Below are 25,689 nucleotides of genomic sequence, written 5' to 3' on the forward strand. Positions count from 1 at the left end.
AAAAAAAAAAAAAAAAATCAGGAGTCAGGAACAAAACAAAAAAGACATTCAGCCATAATGCAGTTAAAATGTTTCCATTATTTGCCATGAATGAAAAGATCAAGCAATAAATAATATAAGGGGATCTGGTAAGCAAGTGAATGATTATTTTGTGCTATTAGAAAGGGCTACAGACATAAATATGCAGAAATTTGTATTAAATGCCTGCCACAACCAAACACACATACAGCAGGAGGTGATGCCTTATTGTTTGTCCTGCTCTCCTGTGTCTGAATCTAGATCTAATAGACTGATACACATGCAGCTGTTTACATTCACATGTTTTGGAACATAAGCTTTCAAGAACAGCATGTTTTTGCTTCCAGACAAAAGGGGACGTTTATAGTATGGTATAATAAATGATCTGTGGGACATTTTGAGCTGAAACTTCAGAGACACTCTGAATCTGGGGACACCATTCTTGTAAAAAGGGGCATAATTGGACATATTTAAAAAATGCATTTTGTTGTAACACTTGGTGGATTAGGTATTAGTAACTGCTCTTTTATTATCACACCATTCTCCTAAACAGCTACATGTTAAACGGACGTGCCAATGTCCAGACCTTCTGACCACTGATCCATCCTCTTTGACCATCTCTTTCTCAACTAAATGAGGCAGGTGCACTTTTCCAAAGCTTCCTACATAGCTCAAAGCCTAGACATACAGTATGAGAGAGAAATGAGCCGAGAAGAGAATGCAAACAAGACATTTAGTACCTCTTGAACAGTGAGATAGTGTTGAAAATAAAGCTATATGGCATACATAATATTTACTATAGTATTTACTATGACCAATAAAGTATTTGGATAGCATCCATGAAATGTTTAAATGTCACTGCATTAGACAAGAAGCAAATATCTAGACCTTTTCAAAGTCGTCTTTGGCTGATGGGAGATCCGATGAGAGTGAAGGGTCTCCAATTAGTTTTTCCATTCGTTCACCTTGCACAACCATAGTTTTGATGACTTTGCTGACCTTCCGACCTTGGACAGGCTCTTCCTCGAACTCAGAAGATGTCGCCCCAATGTAAGATAAAGGTTCAGAGAACATTACCTGAAATGCATAGACAAGAGATGCTAAATGATTAGCATTACTTTGACAGAGGAGGCCTATACTATATGCGTGGTAATGAATTAGCAGTTTTTAACTAGGGTTTTCTTTCTTTTGCTGAACACAAATGAAAGAATTTTGATAACCAAATTGTTTTAGTTCCCATTGACTTCCATTGCACTTTTGTACATACAATGAAAGTGAATAAGAACCAAAACTGTTTAGTGACCAACACTCTTCAAAATATATTGTTTTGTGTTCCACAGAAATACAGAAAGTCATACAGGTTTGGAACGACATGAGGGGGAGTAAATGCTGACCATTTGAATTTGTATGTGGACTATCCCTTTAAGAAGGTCTATAATGTAAATGCATTGACTTAATACAATATGGAATATGAATTCAATATTCAAATCTCTATAGTTGATGCAAAACAGCACACATTCCTTACTCACTCAAATTGCTGGCAAGTTTGTAGTTAAATTGTTCGTACAGAAATTTAAATGGCAAAGAAAGTGTGTATAATGAGTGGTTCCCTAACATTATGGCAGAAAAATATCATGTGATTACTGAACCGCTGCACTGCAGAAGCTCTAAATGAGCACTGATGAGTCATTAAATGAGCCATTAAATGAAAGTTAAATATGACAGAACAACGAAAAGAACTGTGAAAATAACAGAATCACATACAACATATTTGAACTGACAAAATTAAGCATGGAAATTACTAAAGGAAATGTCAATTCACTAAACAAATATGACTGATATTCATGTTGGAGGGTCTCACACCTCCAAAGGCGTAGTTTTGGTTTGAACATTTGGGGGGGTGTTCGGGGGTCATGCTCACTCATAAGGTTTATTTATTTGTTTGTTTGCTTATTTAGGCCTATTTATTTTTTGTGAAATGGTCTTTTGTGCTATCATGGGAAGTCAATCTAACTTAACATTTTCTCATATTGATATTATTTCTTACTCCTTAACAGTTGATCAGGCTCTTGATGATTTAATCTGACATCTTTTAGAATCTCTGAAGGCCATGTACCATAGATCTTAACTAGCATTTGTTATAATAAGACTAGCCTATTAATCATTACCATGCCAATAATTACTTTTTTTTTTAATTAATCAATATGGCATTTGTTATGAAGAAACAACCTCCTGCACATTCAGAACAAATAGCTACAACATGCCACAGTTGTAATATAAATCTATAGGGAAATATCTATTCCCTTAACAGATTATCTAATATAAATTCTACAACAAGTTAGACTAAATTATACACAATAAATAAGCCTACAATAAAATGTGATAAATTCTAGTAAAGGTGGTCATGAGATTTTAATATACGTTAGTGCTGGTTCAAGACAGTTTTCTCCTCTTTTCATCAGTCTTTTTTAGATACTGTTCAACTTTCTCCATAGCATTTTAAAATTGCTGGTTCTCTAAATTATTCAAATAGATCACATATTTGACCATCAGCTTCGTGATAGGAATGGCTCACCACAATCTCATCACAATTCTCGAGCGCGCCAGTGATCCGTGCTTCAGTCATATTGTGCTGCAAACTGCTCCGTTGTAAGTTAAAGTTAGTGATTATAAAAGCGCTGAAGGCGCGATTCAAATAATTAATTAATAGCCTGATTCTAGGTTTCCATTAACCATGGTATAAATATTGGTGGGGGGGGTTGTACTTGTTAGTTTTGGTTATTGGGGGGTTATATCCCCCCTATCCCCTCCATAAACTACGCCCCTGCACACCTCGGTCTGCTCTCCCCCGCTCTGCACCACTGTCCTCTTCACAGCTTTAGAGAAACCGTCAGCCTCATCCACAGTGACAGCTTCCTGCTGCGGACCCTCCAGCATCACTTCCTCTCTCTCTACTCCATCTGCTGACACATACTTACGGATGACTTTCCTTGTTATCTGTGTGGAGAAAATTACACAAGGATGGAAATGATCAAGGTTATCATATAAACTTTAAAAATAAGGTATACTGTCTGTGCTACCATCTTCAAGCATTTTAAGAAAATAATAATGAAAAAGTGTTTTGTGTGTTTGCAATATGTATCAAATTCTCTTCAAAAGGTTTGCGGTCATTCTGTTTGTGTGAAGCTTGAGGCTAAGACTAAAGGCTTGTTCAAGAACGATAACTATATAAGCATCCACACTAGCAGACAATATCATCTGTTTATTCTAAGCACACACGTCTGCTGCTTTATATCATCAAGCTTGTTATAGCAGGATTGATTCTGATTGGGATGTTTTTATCATTCATCAGCTGGAAAAAAAAGTATGGTTTGGTCAATCACAGGAAAAAAAAATGCATGAGACTAAAATAATCCAATAAACATTAAGTTAAGTACCTAAAATATCAACTAAAACACTCCAGTGTTCATAATTCATTACAGCATTAAACACTATTTAAAGAACGTTTGAACTATTTAAAAAAATATATAATCAAAATTTTCATTGTAAATGATAAGGCAATTCATATTTCTTTAAAATAGCATACATTATTTTACAGGCAACCTACAATTAATCATTTAAAAGGATTATGCTGCAGGGTTTTTACATTACCAACTGTAGCAGTTGTTGGGCAAAATCCCTGAATCCGTGTAAAGACACAGAAAAGATGAAAGTTAAAGCATTTACCTTTTTGACCACCATGTTCCCATACTCGTCAGTGTATTTCTCTTCTGTCACAGTCTGAGGAGGGATTTCAGGCATCTCGTCACCCTAAAAAATATCATAAAAATACATACATGTGACAAAATTAATTAATGTGTTTGTAAAAGCTGTTTTAATTGAACATGTTATTGACAAAGAAATGTGTTCTGTTTCATTAATGAGACACATTAAGTTTTTCTGTAAGAAGATAATGGAAATCGACTCCACACATATTCAAATTGATATACAGTCAAATTGTTTTTTTTACTTAGTATATATTCCCTTATAATTTATATAATATTTTTTGAAAATGTCAATAGAAAGTCCTGAGACAAATCCTTTTTATGGGAAATTAAATATAATGTTACTATTTAACACATATGTTTATTTATATATCATTGTACCAACAAATGAAAACACTTTTGTTCAATATAACACCAAAATATGGAAATGGAGGTCCAATGACACAAGCGCGCACACCCAAAACAGGTACCTGAATTACAACTCTGCGCCGCACCACCCTGGTGGTCAACACCTCCTCCTCTGAACTATCAGACAGCAAACCTAGTTCTTCAGCTATTTCCTAAGAGTAGCAGAGAGGCATTGTGGTCGCATGTCTTAAGTACTGTCGTATATCTTGTATACTTGCACGTCACACCATGCAAAGCCTGCACTCTGGAAGTTCTTTTTCCATGCAGTTAAGAAAAATATTGCTGCTTGTCAATTGTCACATTATATCCAACACTTTAAGTGTAGGCAAATGGGGTGCACACACATAAACTATGTTTATTTTTAATCAAAACACCAAATATTAGTTTGCTGGTATTGAAATGTTTTAAAATGTTCCATTAGGGCTTGAGTAAGTTTGTTAGCATAGGCCAGGGAGAGACAACACTCTGCCTTCAGAAACTGAGCACAAACATCATGCTAGATTGCTTACCCTCCCTAGAGAGTCATCATCGTCATCATATTCTGCTCCCTCTATTGTAGGTAGCTCTTCAGCAAATGAATGATCACCTGTATAATCATAAGGGAAATCCTTCTCCTCACCAACCTCACCAGTGTATTCATCCTCTGGCTCAAGAACTATGGGTAGGTCCTCACTGGCCCAGGATAAGGGCCGCTCATCCTTTTTCAACTGTGTGTGCTCTCTAAGTTTAGAGATGCCTGTCAGATATTCAGGACTGCTTGATAAAGATGGAAGTTCCTCAACATGGTAAATTGTTTGAGGAACATCTAAAACTTCTGATGATCTGACCTCTGGCTCAGATGTATCAGAAAACGTTTGTTGGCAATCAAAAAACTCAGCCTCTGACTCAATGCTATCTGCATGAACAGCTCTTGGCCTGGCTCTAAGATTAAGACTGTAAAGTGGAGAGTCAGTATCTAAAACTGCAGTGGCATCTAACTGCATCTGGTCACCTGTCAGCTCCTGAGTCACTTCCAGAGTACAAGGTGACATAGCAGCTACAAGTGGATAAGTTCCAGGAAAAACTAAACTTAGTTCAGGCTTATCACCACCTAAAGATGGTGATGCCTGTTCAAATTTAGAGACAACACATTTAAAATCTGACGAAAGCTGGACAGTCCCTGCAGCACAAGATATTCTCTTGCCTAGAAATTTGTGGGACTCTGGAGAATTCCCTTGATCAGAAGAGGATGTGTTAAATGTATGTGAAATGGGAGTGCCTGTTGATGGTGTTTTCACAGAACTTGAGGGCAAATTTTTAAAATCACGTGATTCAAGACCTAAACTAAATGCAGAGGAATCAATTTGATTTAGTTCAACTCTTCTGTGAGAGTCTTTAAGATGAAACTGAAAAGAATTTACTTCTTGCAATCCATTTAATGCTTTAGTTTCTTCAGGTGATGAAACAGGAATGGATTTGTGGGCCTCCAAATCAAAGACAGGCTGAGATCTGTTGTGCTCAGGTATGTAGGAGACACATGTGGCTAAATATGTCTCTTTTGATGATTCACTGGGCATCAAGGATGCTGTTAAATTTAAACTTTTTGAAACTGATGGTGCATCTCCTTTTCTTAGACTTGAATCTTTCAATTGAGGCACTAAATTAATTTCCTCTGAGACACTGTCCTGTGCAAAAATGAAAGGAAAGAAAACAATGTTTCTCCCTATTTGTATAAATGACAAAGCAAATCCAACAGATTTTGCATTCCATTGCATGGAAACACTGAAAAAAAATGACATGCCTTAACATCAATACGGACATCCCTTAATACTACGATTCAAACATGCAGTTGAGAATAAGTCTCATTACAAACAATGCAGTCTTAAAATTACATCAAAATAATTATGGTGAATTAGTAAACATTCTCAAAACTGACTATTATCTTGTAAGCTGCACACTCCTCAAGAGTTGTCCAATTAGTATTGATTTGTTAGTAGATCAAGAACTGTGAAAATCTGTTTTAGGGCAGATCTGACACTACATTCCTCTTGGTCCATACATTGTTATGAACACACAAGATTCACAGCAGCATGCTTATCTTCTTACCCTTTTTTTGTCATCCTTAGGGGCTAGTTTTCTTAAATCATGTCCTAGATCTTCTTTTTGTTGCTGTGGACTTTCCATGTGTCTATTTTCATCTATTTTATGGATTTTGAGGCCTTTGCTAGTTTGCTCATTTGCAGATTCACTTGTTGCTGTGATTATGTCCTTTTCTTCACAGTAAGTAATTGTCTTTGTTACCCTTTGTGTGTCCTTTTGTGTTTGCTCGGATGCTATATCGTGAGATGCATTTGGTTGTAGTCCATCATCGAATGAATGCTCAATCCTAATTTCAGAAACAGACGGAAGCTCCTCTATTTCACTTGGAGACTCGATTTGTTCCATGCATTGTTCAAATGTCACTAGATTCAGCAAAGCAGGATCAATTTTGAGGACAGGTAAATCTTCCTTAATCTCATCAATGTCAGAAAATGACAAATCATTCAAATTCTCATAAAACTCATCTTCAGATTCAATTATCACTGATTCAGGTGATTCAGCTTGATAAAATGTCTCACAAACTAAAGGTTCTGGAGTAATAGTTTCTGTTAGTGCTGTGTCTAATGTTGCTGCTTCGGGTGATGGGTTTCGCACATCTGTTTCAAGACAGAACATTTGAGGTGATAAAGATCTAGAATCAGTGTCTGAAAAATCTGAGACAGATGATAAAGGTCTGTTTTCAGACATGATCCATTGTGGCAGTGGGTACCATGATGAGTCCATGTAAGAACTTTGATCATTACTCATTGAAGGGGACAGTTGACTCAAAATAAATTTGTGTTGCATGATTACCTCGCTAGATTCAGATGTATGTTCATTTGGAACTGGTGATGGTGTTGAGTATTCAGGTATAGGTGAATCAGGTGAAAGCCTTTGAAATTCATTTACCGAAAAAATCGTCTCAGGGGATGAGGGTCGACTTTCGAACAAAAACTCTGCGCATGGTAATGAAGGTCTGTGCTCAGGAATTGGAGATTCAGGAGAGAGTCGCCTGTACTCATTTATAGATGTATATGATTCTGGTGAAGAGGCTCTCCTATCTGAAGAGTCCATTAGACATGCATTTAAACTTGTACAATAAAACAAAGAATCAGTGGAAAATGCTTGATTTTTTACAAATAAATCAAATGATTCTGTTTGTACATGTGTTTGCAGAGAACTGGCATCAAAAGGTGAGGCTGTTTCACTATAAGATATAGCATTGTTGGAAATGTCATAATTGTGTTGCTCAGTGCATTCATTATTTGCCTTCTTTTTACATCCCGCATACTCAAACACACCTGGCTTTGGACAGAAAGTTTCACCTCTATATTGAGGATCATACAAATGGGAGATTAATGCTAAGGGAGCAGCTTTGTACACAAGTTTATATTGAGGCACCATTCTGAAAGTCTTGTTTAATGGCAGATATGTCACAATGTTGGATAGCTCTTGGCCAAGTAATTTTTTGCTTTGATCATCAGTGTGATTATTTTCTATTTCTAAATTACATTGATCCACAGGAGATATTTCACCTGATGCAGGAGATAAGGGTCTATTTTCAGTCCATGTAACATCCTCAGATGCAAAGCTCGCCATGTAAAATTCTACATCAGATACAATTGATTCTAGGGAGGATGATCTGTATGTGGTTTTTGGGGCAACATTTACATTCACTGATGATTTAAAGTCATAAATAGGTGAGTCTGGTGATAATGGTCTTTTTTCATTCAAGGATATGATTGATTCAGGGGAGGAGGGTCTCTGTTCAGTAGCTTGAGATGCATTTGCCCAAAGTTCAATGTCTGTCTCTGATGTAGGTGACTCAGATGACTCTGATTGGTGTACATGTATTGCTGATATTTTATGTGTACAAGAAAACTGTGGAACAAAGTCTGGAGGTAATGCCCTATACTTTTCCAATGATGTAAATAATTCTGGAGATGCATGATCTACCACAGATATTGCTGTATGAGGTGACATTTCTCTGTAATCACTTAGTGAGTCAGGGGAAACTGGTCTAGGCTCAATTTCTGATATTACCGATTCAGGAGAGCTAGGCATTTGCCCTGTACTAAGGTCTGATGGATATAATTCATTTTCATCACTCAAAGAGACTGAGGAAGTTGATATAAAATCTGATTCTGGTATGAAAAATGTGGATGTGGATGGTGTGAACTCAGGAATAGGTGAATCGGGGGACAGTGGTTTGTTTTCTGTTACCAATGTCATTGATTCTGGTGAGGATGTTCTAAGATCCATCAGCGAGTCATCAAATACATCTGTCTGCATTTCTATTTCTGATAATATCTTCTGATTAGATGTTGACCTGTATCCTGTTGCCATTGCTGGTTCAAAGTGTGAAGCATAATACTGAAGTATTGGAGAATCTGGCATGGGAATAGGTGAATCAGGGGAGAGAGACCTGCCTTCATTTATAGATTTTGGTGAATCTTCTGAGGTTAAAACATTAAGTTCCTCCTCTGACAATCCAGATTTAGGGGATGAGGACATATAATCTGATAAAGACCTATAATCTGGAACTGATTCAAAGAGTGCTGGGAAATACTGTGGCACAGGTGAGTCAGGTGAGAGCAATTTAAAGTCATTAACTAAGGTTTCAGAGTCTGCTGGGGATGCCCTAAAATAAGCCAAAGGATATTTAATCTCACCTGAGGTGGGTTCATTCTCTGATACTAAATCCACTGAAGGAAGCCTATTCTCACATTTCAATGCACTGATCTCTAACTCATATAACTCATAACCAACATCTGATGTCATAGACTCAGGCGAGGATGACCCATGTCCTTTTATTGGCCTTGGTTCAATGAATAATTCTGAGTAATGTGGTATAGGTGAGTCAGGGCATCTACATTCATTAATGGACACAATTGACTGTGGAGAAGAGCCTCTGATAAACAGGTCTTCAAAAGAAGGTTCATATTCTGTAGTCCCTGAGCACAGTGATTGAGGCGAACATGATCCACGTCCTAATACTGGCAAAGTAATCTCAGAGAACAACACACTGAATTGAGGTACAGGTGAGTCAGAGGACAGTGGTATACCCCCAGTTTCTGATATTATAGAATGGGGAGAGTCAGGTCTTTGTTCTGAAATAAAGTCAGTTTGATAAAATGTATTTTCATCATCCACACAGTCCAATTCTGGGGAAGCTGGACAGGAGCCTGTCTCTGGAATGATAAATGATTGTGTGGATAGTGTGAAGTCAGGAAAAGGTGAATCAGGCGAGACTGCTCTGTTTTCATCAGTTGATGCAATTGACTCCAAAGAGGATCTTCTAAGATCAATCACCAAGTCATCAAATTCATCGGTCTGCATATAAATTCCTGATAGCACTGATTCAGGGGATATTGTTGTGTAACCTGTTACCATTGTTGGTTCAAAATGAAAGTTATAATATTGAGATATTGGAGAATCAGGGGATAAAGATCTAAAGTCAGCTCTTTCATCATTTATAGATTCTGTTGATTCTGGAGAAGAATCTAGGGTAAAAACATTTAATTCACATTCCTCATCTGATAATGCAGATTCAGGGGATGAGGACCTATAATCTGTTACAGAAACTGATTCAAAGACTGCTGGAAAATACTGTGGTATAGGTGAGTCTGGAGATAGGGGTCTACAGTCATTCATTGACCCATTTGACTGTGGAGAAGATCCTCTAATATTTTTCAAAAGCATGGCAGAGTCAGGTGACATGGGTCTCCATTCAGGCAAGGAGTCTGGAGAAAGTGGTCTTTTGTCAGTATCTGATACAATTGAATCAGGGGAATCTGGTCGATATTCTATAGTTAGCAAATCTTCAAGGTAAGGTTCATATTCTGTATTCTCCGAGCACAGTGACTGAGGTGAACATGATCTAGGTCCTGTTACTGGCAAAGTACTCTGATGGAATAATGCCATAAAATGAGGTACAGGTGAGTCAGGTGACAGTGGTCTAATCTCAATCTCTGATATTATAGACTGAGGAGAGTCAGATCTTTGCTCTGGATAAAGGTCGGACTGAAACAATTCATTTTCAACATCCAAAGTGACTGATTCTGGAGTGGATGGTCGAGAGCCTGTAAATGGCATGATAAATGTGTGTGTGGCTATTGTGAACTCAGGAATAGGCGAATCAGGGGAAAGAGGTCTGTTTTCATTGAGTGATGTGTTTGACTCTGATGAGGACCTTCTAAGGTCAATCACTACGTCATCAAATAAATCGTTCTGTACATCTGTGTCTGATAGCATCGATTCGGGGGACAGTGATACGTAACTTGTTGCCATTGTTGGTTCAAAATGAAAGGCATTATACTGACTTATTGGAGAATCAGGGGACAAAGATCTAAAGTCAGGTCTTTCATCATTTATAGATTCTGTTGATTCTGGAGAAGAATGTAGGGTGAAAACATTTAATTCCCATTCCTCTTCTGATAATGCAGATTCAGAGGACGAGGACCTATAATCTATTACAGAAACTGATTCAAAGACTGCTGGAAAATACTGTGTTATAGGCGAGTCTGGAGATAGTGGTCTACATTCATTCATGGACTCATTTGACTGTGGAGAAGACCCTCTAATGTCTATAAAAAGCATGACAGAGTCAGGTGACATGGGTCTCCATTCAAGCAAGGAGTCTGGAGAAAGTGGTCTTTTGTCAGTATCTGATACAATTGAATCAGGGGAATCTGGTCGATATTCTATAGTTAGCAAATCTTCAAGGTAAGGTTCATATTCTGTATTCTCTGAGCACAGTGACTGAGGTGAACATGATCTAGGTCCTGTTACTGGCAAAGTACTCTGATGGAATAATGCCATGAAATGAGGTACAGGTGAGTCAGGGGACAGTGGTCTAATCTCAATCTCTGATATTATAGACTGAGGAGAGTCAGATCTTTGCTCTGGATAAAGGTTGGACTGAAACAATTCATTTTCAACATCCAAAGTGACTGATTCTGGAGTGGATGGTCGAGAGCCTGTAAATGGCATGATAAATGTGTGTGTGGCTATTGTGAACTCAGGAATAGGTGAATCAGGGTAAAGAGGTCTGTTTTCATTAAGTGATGTGATTGACTCTGATGAGGACCTTCTAAGGTCAATCACTATGTCATCAAATAAATCGTTCTGTACATCTGTGTCTGATAGCATCGATTCGGGGGACAGTGATACGTAACTTGTTGCCATTGTTGGTTCAAAGTGAAAGGCATTATACTGACTTATTGGAGAATCAGGGGACAAAGATCTAAAGTCAGGTCTTTCATCATTTATAGATTCTGTTGATTCTGGAGAAGAATCTAGGGTGAAAACATTTAATTCCCATTCCTCTTCTGATAATGCAGATTCAGGGGACGAGGACCTATAATCTGTTACAGAAACTGATTCAAAGACTGCTGGAAAATACTGTGTTATAGGCGAGTCTGGAGATAGTGGTCTACATTCATTCATGGACCAATTTGACTGTGGAGAAGACCCTCTAATGTCTATAAAGAGCATGACAGAGTCAGGTGACATGGGTCTCCATTCAGGCAAGGAGTCTAGAGAAAGTGGTCTTTTGTCAGTATCTGATACAATTGAATCAGGGGAATCTGGTCGATATTCTATAGTTAGCAAATCTTCAAGGTAAGGTTCATATTCTGTATTCTCTGAGCACAGTGACTGAGGTGAACATGATCTAGGTCCTGTTACTGGCAAAGTACTCTGATGGAATAATGCCATGAAATGAGGTACAGGTGAGTCAGGGGACAGTGGTCTAATCTCAGTCTCTGATATTATAGACTGAGGAGAGTCAGATCTTTGCTCTGGATGAAGGTCATATTGAGACAATTCGTTTTCAACATCCAAAGTGACTGATTCTGGAGAGGATAGTCCAGAGCCTGTAAATGGCATGATACATGTGTGTGTGGCCATTGTGAACTCAGGAATAGGTGAATCAGGGGAGAGGGGTCTGTTTTCATTAAGTGATGTGATTGACTCCAAAGAGGATCTTCTAAGATCAATCACCAAGTCATCAAATACATCGGTCTGCATATACATTTCTGATAGCACTGATTCAGGGGATATTGATGTGTAACCTGTTACCATTGCTGGTTCAAAATGAAAATTATAATATTGAGATATTGGAGAATCAGGGGATAAAGATCTAAAGTCAGGTCTTTCATCATTTACAGATTCTGTTGATTCTGGAGAAGAATCTAGGGTGAAAACATTTAATTCACATTCCTCATCTGATAATGCAGATTCAGGGGATGAGGACCTATAATCTGTTACAGAAACTGATTCAAAGACTGCTGGAAAATACTGTGGTATAGGTGACTCTGGAGATAGTGGTCTACATTCATTCATGGACCCATTTGACTGTGGAGAAGACCTTCTAAGTGATGTGATTGACTCCGATGAGGACCTTCTTTCAAAACTTTTTTCAGTGGAGTGTTCGCTATCTAAAATGTCAGAACCGATGGACATAGGAGACCAAGATCTGTTTGATTCAGGTGATAATGATCGGCAGAAAATCATAGAACCAGGTGAAATAGGTCTTTCTGTGTCATCAGTCACCTCCAAATAATATGCTCCTAGTGAATCTTCTGTATATCCTGTAAGAGGAACCGTTTTTTCTCCAGTTGCATGCAATGTTTTGTATTCTTCAACATGTATTGTGAATTCAGGTGTGTAATTTTCAAAAGTTGGCAAAGGCGTAGCTGGCCTAAAATCAGGCAATGGAGAGTCAACAGAGAGAAGAGTGCAGTCATTCACTGAAGTTACAGATTCAGGTGAAGATACTCTTAATTCTGCCATTAATATGCATGAGTCTGGTGAAGACGGTCTATATTCAAATGGTACTGGTGAGTCTAAAGGCAAAGAATCCACTGATTCTGGTGATGATCTATATTCAAATGAAGTCATTCCAAGGTTATCAAAATATTCAAACTCTAAATCTGGTGACAATGATCTTAGCTCAACTGGGAATGTTAAAGATACAGGTGTAAGAGGTCTACACTCCACAACTTCAACTGATATTGAGGTGATATATTCCGTTTTTGTGTATTCAGCATCTGTTGGTTTGTTTAGAGTGATTGGCATGGCTATTTCAACCCTTGCTTCTGAAGAACCAGAATCAGCTATTGGAAGTGATAACAAATGTGGCTGCTTAGTAACTGAATCAAGTGACATTTGATTGAGTGTAGAAGGGGTAATCTTCTCTGTAATGTCTGTTCCACTTACAAGTGCAAAAGACATGCTAGGTTGTTGAAGAGGACCGGAAATTATTTGAGTTATGCTTTGTACTCTTTCAGTGGACAATTCTGTGATTCCAAACTGATCAACATCATTATCTTTGGAAACATCTGAAGATTCTTGTACACAGACAGGAATGATGTTACAATTCCCTTCATCCACAGAAGAAATCTCATTTTCAGGGAACCTATAAGTCTCTACAATTACACTATTTTCACATAGCTCAGGTAAGACATAACTTTCACCAAAAAGGGTTCTATAGAATCTGTCAGAAATTTCCTCAACATGGCGCTGTATATACTCCTCACTCTCACTTGGTTTCTTTGGAAGTGCAACCTCATATTTATTCGATGAAGTAGATGCAATTTCTGTATTTTCATTTGATGGGGATGTAAAGAAATTCATTGCACTGGAGACTGGTGAGGTAATATAATCTTCAGAATCTTGCTTGAGTTCCACAGACAACTCATTGAAATCTGGCTCGGCATTCTCAGATTCCAACAGGGTGTGCCCAAAATCTGACAAGGTTGTTTTTCTCTGTCTCAGCTTGTACTCCTCAATTGAATTAATGGGTAGGACATTCTGTTCATCATCCTGTTGGGTGGATACTGGGATAAATTGACCCCCAGTCGCTCCTAACTCTTGGAGAGGGTCGCTCACAATTTCATGTGTATTGTCTGATGATTCATTGGGAATAGTACCACCTTTGCAAACTGTGCCATAAACGTGAGACTGCAGTCTCCAGGGAACAGCTTTGTACAGGGTAAAGAAGGGACTTACTCTTTTGATAGTGCCAGGGAATTGTTGCCTCAGTCCAACCATATCAACGGAACTATGTGCTGAGGCTCCGACCACCCTGACAAATAGAGAATCAAATTTAAATCAATTGTTACAGTATATTATTAATACATTTTTTAATGGTATAGGTCAGGAATAGAATTAACTTACTCTGAACCCATCTCTTTGTCTGTCAGCAACCTCTCTTTTTGGGTATCATCAAGGGAAGATACATTGCAGGAGAGATCCTCGACAGATGCCACCAGAGGCCCAAGTTCTGATCCTTTTTGTGTGACTTCTGCTCGCCGACCTGGCCTGGGGCTGTCCATGTCCTCCTGTAGGGCTGAAAAACCTGCAAGGCCAACATAGTTTCTGTTGAAATGTTGTAAAATCATTGTAAAAGTGACTCTGATCATCTGGTGGGAAAGATAAATAATATAATGTGACTTTCTAAAAAAAACACCAACCTAATAAGTTTCAAGTTATTATAATCCATACCTTCACTATGATCCAATGATATGGTTTGCTCAATTTCTGCATAGGTGTGTGATGTCTGGTCTTGACTGGACTGGATGATTTTTGTTTCGATGAGATGAACAATGTCCATACGATTTATTTTTGTAAGTGTCTTCATCAAAGTGGTCTCTGCTGATAAGCGGAGAGATTATGTTATGCATATTTTTGGCTACTAGTATGCAACTGTCAACCAGACAATGTGATTGATCCTCCATCTTTGTCAGATCCCGCTGCCACAATGACATAACATCGTCATTTGTTTCCTTTTACTATGCACATACCTCTGGGCATTACTACATTTCCCCAAGTCAAAAGAGCCCCACGTCTCTATGATGTTCTGGTGGTGAGATACGGCTATTTCATATTACATGTCTGATGGTTATTTTTCACCCAATTTTTCGACCAAATATTATGTCTGATCACTTAAAAAAGTCCTAGCACATATTTCCTCATTTAGTCAATCAGTTTACAACAATGGTGAGTTAAGTGCCAGAATGAAGAAGAAGAAAAAATTAAAGCTACGCTACGGAATATTGTCCTCTCTATTTCCATGATATTGAAACACAAGTTGATTGTTACTTGCAAAATATTTCTTTTACATCAGTTGTTTTTTGGCACTTCTGTACAGCGTGGATGAAGAAGATGGTTACCCCATGGTTACTGGTGCTCTCTGTATCAGAGCAGATTTGCCATGCTGCACCAAGACAATAATATAATATTCCAACAAAGTCTATATCAGAAAAAATGTCATCAGAGCAGGTATCATATCTGCTACTGTGGTTTGGATCTTGTTTTGACACAGGCTCTGTTGCTTTTCCTTTTTGATTACATACTCTCTGGAGTTTTATTATTTGATGATTCCACAGAGGTCAAAAAGGGTTGCTGTTTAGAACGGTCCATGTTCATCACCAAATAGCTGATTAGTTAAAATTCAATGCTGTTTTGGGTACTGTTTTTTTATGTACTTGCTCAAAAATTTAATTTTGTTTTTAACCAAAAATTGTCCTGCATTCCTGATGCATTTTTTTTTTATCTAATTGTAGAAAGTTTATTGAATTAAAAAGAATTCTGTCTTTTAAGCAGTTGCTGCTGAATTAATTACAGAAAAGTGGATTCAGAAGGATGCTGCACATTGGTGCTGGCTGAGCGGAAAGCTTAATTATTTAAATGAACTAATCTCAGATTTAATAATATTTGCTATCTGGTGAATAGAGCAATGCAAATTTAGATATAAACTAAAGGAAAACACATGATCAGTAATCTTACCTGTAGCATTTTTGCCCTCCCTTTCTTTCCATAGCCTTATGAGGGCATGGCTTTGGTCTTGTAGAGAATTTGGATTCTCATTTCTTATCTGATTGATCTGTAGCTCACTGAATTCAAGCTCTCGAGCCAATTCTGATTGAACAAAAACGCATTGGTAATAAATCATGTATTTAATTCAGACCAACAAAGTATTATGGAGCAATAGTGTCCTTACTGCAAGGCAATATGTGTTGAAATAAGGCTTACAATAATAAAAAGTAGGCATGACAATTATTGCAAACAAATGCAACTGTAATGTAAAAGTATCCCAACCTCTTAAACAATTCTACTATTTTAACCAATAACAACAATGTATTTTCCAGTATTGCTGGGTCACTCTTAAACCGTTTTGAATTTCTGAAAGCTGGATAATTGATATTCAAAAAAGCCGCTTACCTGACCAGCTGAAACCAAGGTGATCTGCTATTAAAGCCAGACGCCCCTCTTTCCTGTCAGCCTCATCCTGTGGATCTACTGCAAATTCCAGCAAAGCAGCAATAGCCACATAAGCACATAAATATAACGCAATTTTTTTTTCTTCCTGACTATGTGATTGGTAGTCAACATTTTGGTAATTAGCTGCCTCCTTCTGCTGTTCATGACTGTACATTTCTTGATTTCCTTTTGATCTTTTTAAGCTTTGCTCTTTTTGTTCATCAGTTATATTTTTGCTGTTAGAGCCAGTTTTGTTTAGCTGTACTAACTCTGAATCAACATAATCTTTGTCCTTAAATTTCTCATTATGAGATTCTTGAAGGTGTGGTTTTATGGTATGCTTTTCTGAGACAGACTGAGGTCTCCTCATTGCTGATTCAGATGCTGCACTGTGGGCCATGGTTTGTTGAATGTCGTCAGATGTTTGGGGGCTCTTATGAATACCTGCTGGAAAAGGAGAGGGAGGTTGTACTTTAATGATCGGTTCAACAGACCGTGCTATCTCTGAGGCTTGTTTGAGTTCACTAAACCCAACATCATCCACAGAGGATGTTTTATGTTTGGATGCAACCTCAAACAGTTTGAAGCTGTCATCTCCTGCATCAGACGCTACCAGTGTCTGAGAGGATTCACTATCTTTTCTATTGTCCTTTTTGTCTTTTGCATCTTGCTCCATTTCATCAAAGGTTTTTATTTTGGCAGCCATTTTAAACATCTCTTCCTCTGGAGTAATTTTCCTCTGTGTCAGGCCACACTTCAACTCATCATCTTCTACTGTCTCCTCTGGGACTACTGATGGCTTAAAGGGAACAATCAGGACCATGGGGTCTGGGGTTTTGGGATTGACCTCATCACTTACCTCTTCAGAACTTGGTGTGTCAGGTGAGAGAGGACTCTTACCCGAACTTGTCATCAGGGACGTCTGCTCACAACTGTCATCGTCGGCATTACCCTCCTGTTCTTTGAGCATTCTACTACGCAAACTGTCTGGGGGGATTTCAGGGGCTTTGGAGGATGTCAGGGGCCCTGTGGTCACACTGGGTTGTTCTACTGTAGGTGGAAAAGCCAGGTTGGTTTTCATCTCTATGGGGCTGCTTTCTAAAGAGTCACGACATGGGGATTCTTTTGTTGGACTAGGCTCAATAGAGTCTGGGGTTTTATGGGAAGAGTTGTCTTCCATCAAGGGACTACCCTCTAAAGAGTCCTTGTGGCTAATAGTAAAAGAGTCATCAGCTACTGGACTAAGGTTCTCTGAATCTTGGTGTCTAAGAGGTAGCACTAAACCACCATGATCCTGTGTAGCTTCCCTTGAGGCCAGGGAGTCAGCAGAGGTTGGTATTGATTGACCGTCAAAGGATTCCTCATCGCTCAAAAAACACTCTAGTGTTTCAGATGTCCTTTTTGTCAGTTTTCGAGATTTAGATGGCTTGGATGGCACAGAAGCAACGTCCTTATCAACTGAAGTTTGGTCACCCTCAAAGTTCACCCCCCTATTTCCATGAGGAATAGACATAGACTCACTTTTTGTTGGTTCATCCACTGCTTTGCTCAATGCTGGATGATGAACTGTATCTTCAGATGCCTGTTCATTAGTTGTCTTTATCTCAGTAGAAAAGGGAACAGATACTTTACTTGTCTTGACTTTAGGGGTGACTGCAACTGATTTTGAGGTCTTTGCAAGTATAGACTGAGCTGTTTTTTTCGGTGATAATGAGAGGCTCTCGGGGCTTGTTTCTGGAGTCTCAGCCATGCCCTCATGTTTGTAACTTTCATCAGAACTCAATGGGGCTTCCACTTCAGCAAGGCTGGCATTGGACGAGTCAACCAATGTTTCATGTCTAATGCTGTCAGAGCTGTCATCAAATGCACTGTTCTTTGTACTGTTGTCAGGCAAAAGATCTCTGCGCTGTTCTGACAAATTTTGAGAAATTGTTGTTGTCATGCTTGAGTGAGTAAAAGGACCTGCTGACACTATTCCAGAAACCACAGCATTACCACTCTTTTCCTGTGGACATTGACAACTCTTTTGACTTGCTTTTGTATCTTCTTCAATGTCTTCAGATTTTTTTGTGTGTGGACTACTTTTGACTTCTTTTTCTTCATGGTGATCTTCAGGCTTTAAAACAAGAGACACTTCTTCATGTGAGGGTGCTTGGGGAAGACATTGTGACTTTGTGAGGATAGCCTCTGGTTCACTCACTGTTGTGCCTTCTGTTTTGGAAGGACCTTTGTGCTCAAAGAGCCCAGATTTTCTTTTTGAGGGGTCTTGGCCAGTTTGAAATGCTCTCATTAGTTCTCTTACAGACATGGTTTCTTCTAGGGCTCTCCCAGGCTCAGAGCCTGTTGACCTAGAAGGAGACTGTTTCTGGGGTGAAGAAGTCTGTTTTTTCAGGCCTGATGTTTTCTGATCTTTGACAACAGAAGATGCTTTGGCTTCTGTTACTTTATATGGAGGTTTTTGGCCTGTTTGTTTTTTCGAACCTTTTTGTTCTTCCTCTACTTTCTTTTGAAGAGCCTTAACTTTCTCTTTAATGGAACCGATTGGTGTCTCCTCAACCACTGGTGAAACAGGAGACTTTTTTTGGTCTCCAGGGATGGGTAGAAAGGCATCCCCTTTGGAAGACTTCCCAGTGCTTTCACTAACAATACTTTCTTTTGTGCTAAATGACTGGGTTTCATCTGTGTGTCCTTGAGGCCCTTTTCTTCTGATTGGCTTTTTTACGTCTGTTGTATGGGCCTTAGTGTCTTTTGCCACTGTAGGCACTATTTTCCGACCACCTCTGCGCAGAACAACCTCAGTGAACCTTTGCTGTGATGGAGACTCTTGGGATTCAGGTCTAGATGTATCAGGCACATCCAATAAGTATTCCTTAACTTCACAACTGGGAACAGTCTCTATGCCAGGCCTGTCCCTAGCACCCTTTGGTCTCTGTGATCCTCTGTTGACTCGAACTTCCTTTAGAAGTGATTCTTGAGATTCAAAGGCAGCCATCATTTTTGCCTCTTCGATTTCACTTTCTGTTAGTAGAACCCACCCCTCATCCTTCCTATATGGACGGCTGTCTGTTTTTGCAGACTCTTCCTTGTCACATGTTCCACTTCTTAGAATTTCACTAACCTTTTCCAAATCTTCTTTCACTTTTTCCATTATTTCAAAAGGCTCTGCTGACACCTCCTCAACCCCCTTATCTAAATAATCCCCTTGCATGGGACCTCCTTTCTCTGAGGAATCAGTGGTCAGAATAGCAGTCATTTTGATAAGGTCTTGTTTCATCTCTGACACTTCAGAGAGTAAATCTGGACTTGCTAGGGCAGGGGAGTCTCGGATCAATTGTGTTTTCAGGAATGATGTTTCAGTTGTTTCAGTGTCTTCATCATCTTCCATTTGGATGACATTTAAGGAGCAAATTAACCAAAATTTAAATTAAAGGGACAGAGATTGGAAAAGGAGATAAGGGATAAATTCAAGTTTCAAGGACCAGAAGGCATCAAGATGACAAAAAGCTAAGTGGACTGTGGGATAATGAGTGTCTACTGGACTCATGGGAGAATAACAACTGCAAAGCAAATACTAACCAAATCTTAAAGACAACAGAAGAATAAGCAGGAAACTTGCTTATTCACATTTGGTTCAACAGCACACTCACACACAAACAAAATGACAAACTAACGCGATAATTAAAAAGGGAGACGAAAATAAGCCAACCCAAACACTTGGACATGTACTGAAAAACAGTGACAAAAAGTAGACATTGCTCATGTATAACTCATGACTACAGAAGAAAGAAAGAGAGAGAAAGAGAAAGAGAGAACTCAGAGAATTCAAGAGAGACCTTTATAAAACTTAGTAAAACTTTTTTCAAAGAAAGCCAGTGATATGCAACTAAAATGGAATAACAGTAAACAAAAATATGTTTTTAGAATGTGGAAATAAATGCATTTGAAAAACAACATAAGCAGAATGTTTATCATAACTGAAAGTTATTATTTTTTTTAAATATTAGTAGTGGCAAAGATGAATAGTGTTAAACAAAGAGCAGTTCTGGAAAATCATTCACACACACAAGGCAGCATTCAAAATAATCTAAGTAAGCTGTTATTTCCTTAGTAAACTAACATGTTATTGTGTACTAAGTTCCATATAGTAATAAATCTAGATTCTAATTTTTACTTACACCTAAACATTAACCTAATGTATGTACTATACTTATAGGTCACATTGCATAGTGTGGTGATTTGATACTCTCTAAAGCAATAGTAAGCAAACTATACAATGTTAATATCCAACTGATAAAGCCACACATCTAATAAATAAATAAATAAATAAATACAAACAGTGTTTTGTACATTCTTACAGCATATAAAGAGAGGGAAGAGTCTTGCTAGGCTGGCTTATTTTAAAAAAAGGCACTAAAAAGGTACTAATGAGAGTGACAGATTTAGATGGAAATCATAATTTGCTTTGCAGATTGTTATTGTGTAATGAAGGGAATAGGGCTCTAAAACAGTTGAAAACAGAAACATCACCACAGTATGAATGAAATTCACATTGTGCATAAAAAGTGATTATTCAAAAACCTCTCCCTCTATCATGATTCATAAACCGATCAGAATGATACTAATATGAAAAAAGAAAGCTACACTCACTACTATCACCTAAAATAAGAAAATGGGGAACCACAGCTCTGCACATTTTTATTTCCCTTATTCAACATACTAGATTCAGATCATGAGCTTGTTAGAAGAGAGCCGAACTGAACTGTGCGAGATAAGACAGACATCCAAAACATGAAGAGCAATGGGTCCCCAGAACCAAATGAATAGTTCACCAAAAATGAAAAATAATCCACAAGTAATCCATACAACTCCAGCCCATCAATGAATGTCTTGTGAAGTGAATAGCTGCATGTTTGTAATAAATCCCTAATTAAAATGTTTTTGACTTTTTACTTTTTTAACCACCTCTATCCACAATATTGCTTTCTCTAGTGAAAAAGACATCTCGTCTAAATCAGGAGAGAAATACCCAAAGATCAAGCACAGTTTACAAGCAAAAACAGTCCAAAACAATTCTAAACAAATATGTCATTGGATTGTGGATGTCATTGAATGTGAGAGGACAACAGTGGATGGGCTTTTTCACTGGAGGAAGTGTTATTATAGTTTATGGACCCATATTTTGACCAGAAGCAATGGTTTAAAGTTGAAATGCCTTAATAAAGGATAGATCTGTTTATTACACGCATGCAGCTTTTTACTTCACAAGACCTTAAATGATGGACTAGAGTTGATGCAATGCTAAATTTCTCTAAATCTGTTCCGATGGAGAAACAAACTTAATTTACGCCTTGGACGACATGAGGGGGAGAACATTTTTAGGAAATGTTCATTTTTGGGTGAACTATTCATTTAAAACCACTGGTCTAAAGAGAGAGAAAGGTTGAGTAGTCAATATAAAATGGGTGCTTTTGTGTATCATATGCATATATTAATTAACATAGCACAATGCATTTAATTACCACCTAAAGATAGATGTTTGATAAAATGTTTTAAATAACACTACATAATCTTTGGTGCTCTAGCGGTTAATAAACCGAAAAATTGCGTCTTGTGAAACAACATTGTAGCCAGAGCTAATTTGCGTACTGGGCTACTCCGTAGTGTCCTGCTCGGTCTAAAATAGTACCAATATAAACATTATAGGTGTACCTTAGTGAGTCAGAAAAAGACAAAAACATGTTTTGGTAGATGTACTCATAATCTACCTGCTCATATAAAGTTTGTAAATTTTGAATAAAAAGTTACATAAGACTTATAGAAATTTACTGTTAAGCTTTTCAATAGCAAAAGGAACCCATTTTATATATTTTATATATACCCTTATGTATATAATTTAATAGTAATTTTTGTTGTGATGTACAAAGGAATGTGAAAGACATGCGGCAATCATTACCCTGAAGCTTATATTAACTTTAATTTAACTGAGAAAAGTGTTGTACAACAGGCAAATAGTTAACTCACTCAGACACAAATAAATGTTTTTGGAATGTTAATACCATGCTTTGTAAGTTATTTTACAGTGGTGACATTCTCAGTTAGTAAGTTAAGTGGAAAGGTGTCTGGTGCAAGACAACATTTTAATTAAGCTAGACATCTTACATTTCTCAAGTGTTCGGCTTGTCTGTAAAGAAAAACAGGTGAAGAAAATTCAGTTGTATACATGCTATGCATTAACAGACATACATATTTTTAGCGTAAAACTGCCAATTTACTTTCTGATTTCATGCTATTTGACCCCACATAAGCCATCTGGATGCTGACATTACATCTATCACAGCTGGTACAGCAAACAATATATAGTTATGAGAAAATGTGTGTAAACCCTTTATAATGATCTGTATTTTATGCATTAAGCCATTGCTACTAAAACAAACAATAAAAAAAATAAAAATTAAATTAAGGAGCCATTCATGATATTCTAAGGGTTTCAAAACATTTTCTCAGTATTGATGTTCACATAACAGCTAATCTCTGTGCACTTACACAATACTACTAATACTACTATTAAAGCCAGTGAGACTGCAGACTGGAGTTTTAAACTGAGATAATGGAGGAAAGCAAAGGGCATTTTGTTAAGTAAAGTGCAAAATTGCAGTTACCTCCTCATCAGGTTCTTGTTCTGAATCTGATTCCTTTGAGGAGCAAAAAGCAGCAAAAGAGGAAGAGAGCGCCAGAAGATAGAAAGGACAGAAGTACAAGAAAGACAGAAGGGGACAGAGAGAGCAGGCAAAGCATTTATCACAGCAACAGAACATGTCTGAGGCCAGCCAGTGAGGTGTGACAGGGGTTAAGTGCAACAGAAATGCATAAAAGCATTTATCAGTTTTAACCCCAATACATTGCAATATAAAACAAGGTAATAAAATAAAGAAATAGAAGGAAAAGATGGCCCTAATGATGAGGCTTTCCAAATAACTACAGCAATGAGTTGTGTAATAGACTAATTACATTTTGTGGTGATTCAACTATGTCTGATAAAGTTTCTCACATGTTAAAGTTTATATAAAGCTATGTAAATATTGTGCCCTAAAACAATCATAAAATGGCAACGTAATGCATGCAAACCAGCCATAAAAGCTGACAAAACAAACAATCACAAAAGAAATGGAAATTTCACTGGACAATGCATTTTGCAGCTCTGTAATGTCAGTAATAGCATAGGGCATGAACTTACCTTTGAGTAAGCTGGCAGGGTGATGTTTAAATTGCATATTGCACTATGAGTCAAAGTCCTATAAGATCTTGGTTCTTTTGTGAAGGACAAACGTCCACAAGGCTCTTGAGTGTTGTCTCGTATCTACAAGTGATTCACCAAGTGTGCAGTTAAACCATTGTATGAATCCAATTCTAATTCTTCAGATATATCATTGTTGACTTACTTTGATAAAAAGAGCCAGTCGATTCTCTTTAAAGGCATAGAAGCTGAAGACATGATGCTGGCCACTTTTTGTTAGAGGAACCAGGTTTCCAAAACAGTCTACATAGATTGGTTTACCTTCTAATACCTAGAATGCAACATAATAACAGTCTCTTTGTTAAAAACGCATTCAAACATCTGTGTGTGTGTGATTGTTAAATAATTTCCTAAATGCTGATGGTAATCAATTTTGGGGAGAATGTATCATATTCTTTTCATAGAAACCATTACTAAATTATATACTGCAAGAGCGGGACGATTAGGAACCATGTGACTGAGAAAATAACATGTTGATTAATGTGAGGGGAGGAGAACAAAGTTAGGATAGTTACATCCTAAACTAAAGAGAGTGTCTATATAACTGGTCAAAACCAGAACAAGTCATCTACTCTAGCTAGTCTAGTCTAATTTAAACTTTGCCCCAAAGCTTTAGTTTCCCACTCATTTACTAAATGGTTTGGTCAGGTCGGGTCTGTGAAATAGAATGCATTGCTAGAAACTTCGGAAACTTCTGATTCACTTTTCTAGTCTCTAGAAAGCCATCTATCTTTTCCTTCTATCTTTAAGCTTGTTAGACGTGTGTTAAAACAATTTACATGTATTAGAATGACTAAAATACATTTTTAATAAAGTACTGACTTTAAAGAGTATTGTATTTAAAGAGAAGTGTCTTTGTGCTCTGTGCTTACAAGTTAATGTCTTAATATATTTACCTTACTAATAAATAGTGATTTTACCGTACTATTATTCTAGGTGGTCAAAAAAAATAATATCCTTTCAGAGTTGATAATTATGGCCAGTTCAACTGATTTCAAGATGATTCATTTGATCAGCTGTAAAACAATACATTTGTTATTATCTCAAATTCTCTGTCATTTAAATTCTCCCTTATAAATATGAGACATGCTTGAAGCTGCTGTAAACCAGTACGTGTAAAAAATGGCCAGTCTATTCTGTCAAGTTGCATCAAGTTGCTAAACACTTTACAGCTAATTTTTACAGTTAACACTGCAGCTGTGAAAAACTATGTTGAATTCCAATTCTGAACAAAAATTCCAATTAGTTATGTAAATTAATGCAATTATTCATGGTAAACCGTTTTTTTTAGGAACACCTCTTTATATGTGGTAAAAATCACTGCAAACAGTCTAAAAAGGTTTTATTAAAAAAAAAAAAAAAAAAAAAAAATCAAAGAAAGCCAGTGATATGCAACTAAAATGGAATAACAGTAAACAAAAATATGTTTTTAGAATGTGGAAATAAATGCATTTGAAAAACAACATAAGCAGAATGTTTATCATAACTGAAAGTTATTATTTTTTTTAAATATTAGTAGTGGCAAAGATGAATAGTGTTAAACAAAGAGCAGTTCTGGAAAATCATTCACACACACAAGGCAGCATTCAAAATAATCTAAGTAAGCTGTTATTTCCTTAGTAAACTAACATGTTATTGTGTACTAAGTTCCATATAGTAATAAATCTAGATTCTAATTTTTACTTACACCTAAACATTAACCTAATGTATGTACTATACTTATAGGTCACATTGCATAGTGTGGTGATTTGATACTCTCTAAAGCAATAGTAAGCAAACTATACAATGTTAATATCCAACTGATAAAGCCACACATCTAATAAATAAATAAATAAATAAATACAAACAGTGTTTTGTACATTCTTACAGCATATAAAGAGA

The 25,689-nt window shown here is 37.3% G+C and overlaps 2 protein-coding genes across 2 annotated transcripts; both read right to left on the minus strand.

Annotated features, from left to right (window-relative positions):
* Positions 1-338: 338 nt before the first annotated feature.
* LOC107559842 (ankyrin-2-like) lies at positions 339-24,075 on the minus strand. The gene is made up of 13 exons (XM_016243847.1): positions 23,954-24,075; positions 23,749-23,871; positions 23,174-23,206; positions 22,674-22,695; positions 16,476-16,553; positions 16,041-16,172; positions 14,757-14,906; positions 14,430-14,610; positions 14,262-14,337; positions 3,745-3,828; positions 2,851-3,015; positions 907-1,095; positions 339-696 (listed from the first exon to the last, which is right to left on the minus strand). The coding sequence occupies exons 7-13, from the start codon at positions 14,890-14,892 to the stop codon at positions 523-525; spliced, it is 1,005 nt and encodes a 334-aa protein (XP_016099333.1). The 5' UTR covers positions 14,893-14,906; positions 16,041-16,172; positions 16,476-16,553; positions 22,674-22,695; positions 23,174-23,206; positions 23,749-23,871; positions 23,954-24,075; the 3' UTR covers positions 339-522.
* LOC107559838 (uncharacterized) lies at positions 4,352-12,649 on the minus strand. The gene is made up of 2 exons (XM_016243826.1): positions 6,276-12,649; positions 4,352-5,854 (listed from the first exon to the last, which is right to left on the minus strand). Exons 1-2 carry the CDS (start codon positions 12,591-12,593, stop codon positions 4,682-4,684), a joined length of 7,491 nt encoding a protein of 2,496 aa, XP_016099312.1. The 5' UTR covers positions 12,594-12,649; the 3' UTR covers positions 4,352-4,681.
* Positions 24,076-25,689: the final 1,614 nt, after the last annotated feature.

Source organism: Sinocyclocheilus grahami, unplaced genomic scaffold, assembly GCF_001515645.1.
Source record: "Sinocyclocheilus grahami isolate Dianchi unplaced genomic scaffold, SAMN03320097.WGS_v1.1 scaffold702.1, whole genome shotgun sequence".
Taxonomy (NCBI): domain Eukaryota; kingdom Metazoa; phylum Chordata; class Actinopteri; order Cypriniformes; family Cyprinidae; genus Sinocyclocheilus; species Sinocyclocheilus grahami.

What these genes read in the sequence shown, in the direction of transcription:
- LOC107559842 (XM_016243847.1), bottom strand. Translation starts at nt 14,892, where the DNA reads ATGAAGACACTTACAAAAATAAATCGTATGGACATTGTTCATCTCATC. An exon ending in ATCATTGGATCATAGTGAAG is followed by an intron (nt 14,611 to 14,756) that starts GTATGGATTATA and finishes TTGGCCTTGCAG; the next exon opens with GTTTTTCAGCCCTACAGGAG. An exon ending in GGAACATGGTGGTCAAAAAG is followed by an intron (nt 3,016 to 3,744) that starts GTAAATGCTTTA and finishes TTCTCCACACAG; the next exon opens with ATAACAAGGAAAGTCATCCG.
- LOC107559838 (XM_016243826.1), bottom strand. Translation starts at nt 12,593, where the DNA reads ATGAATGAATGTAGACCACTATCTCCAGAGTCACCTATACCACAGTAT. An exon ending in CTAAGGATGACAAAAAAAGG is followed by an intron (nt 5,855 to 6,275) that starts GTAAGAAGATAA and finishes ATTTTTGCACAG; the next exon opens with GACAGTGTCTCAGAGGAAAT.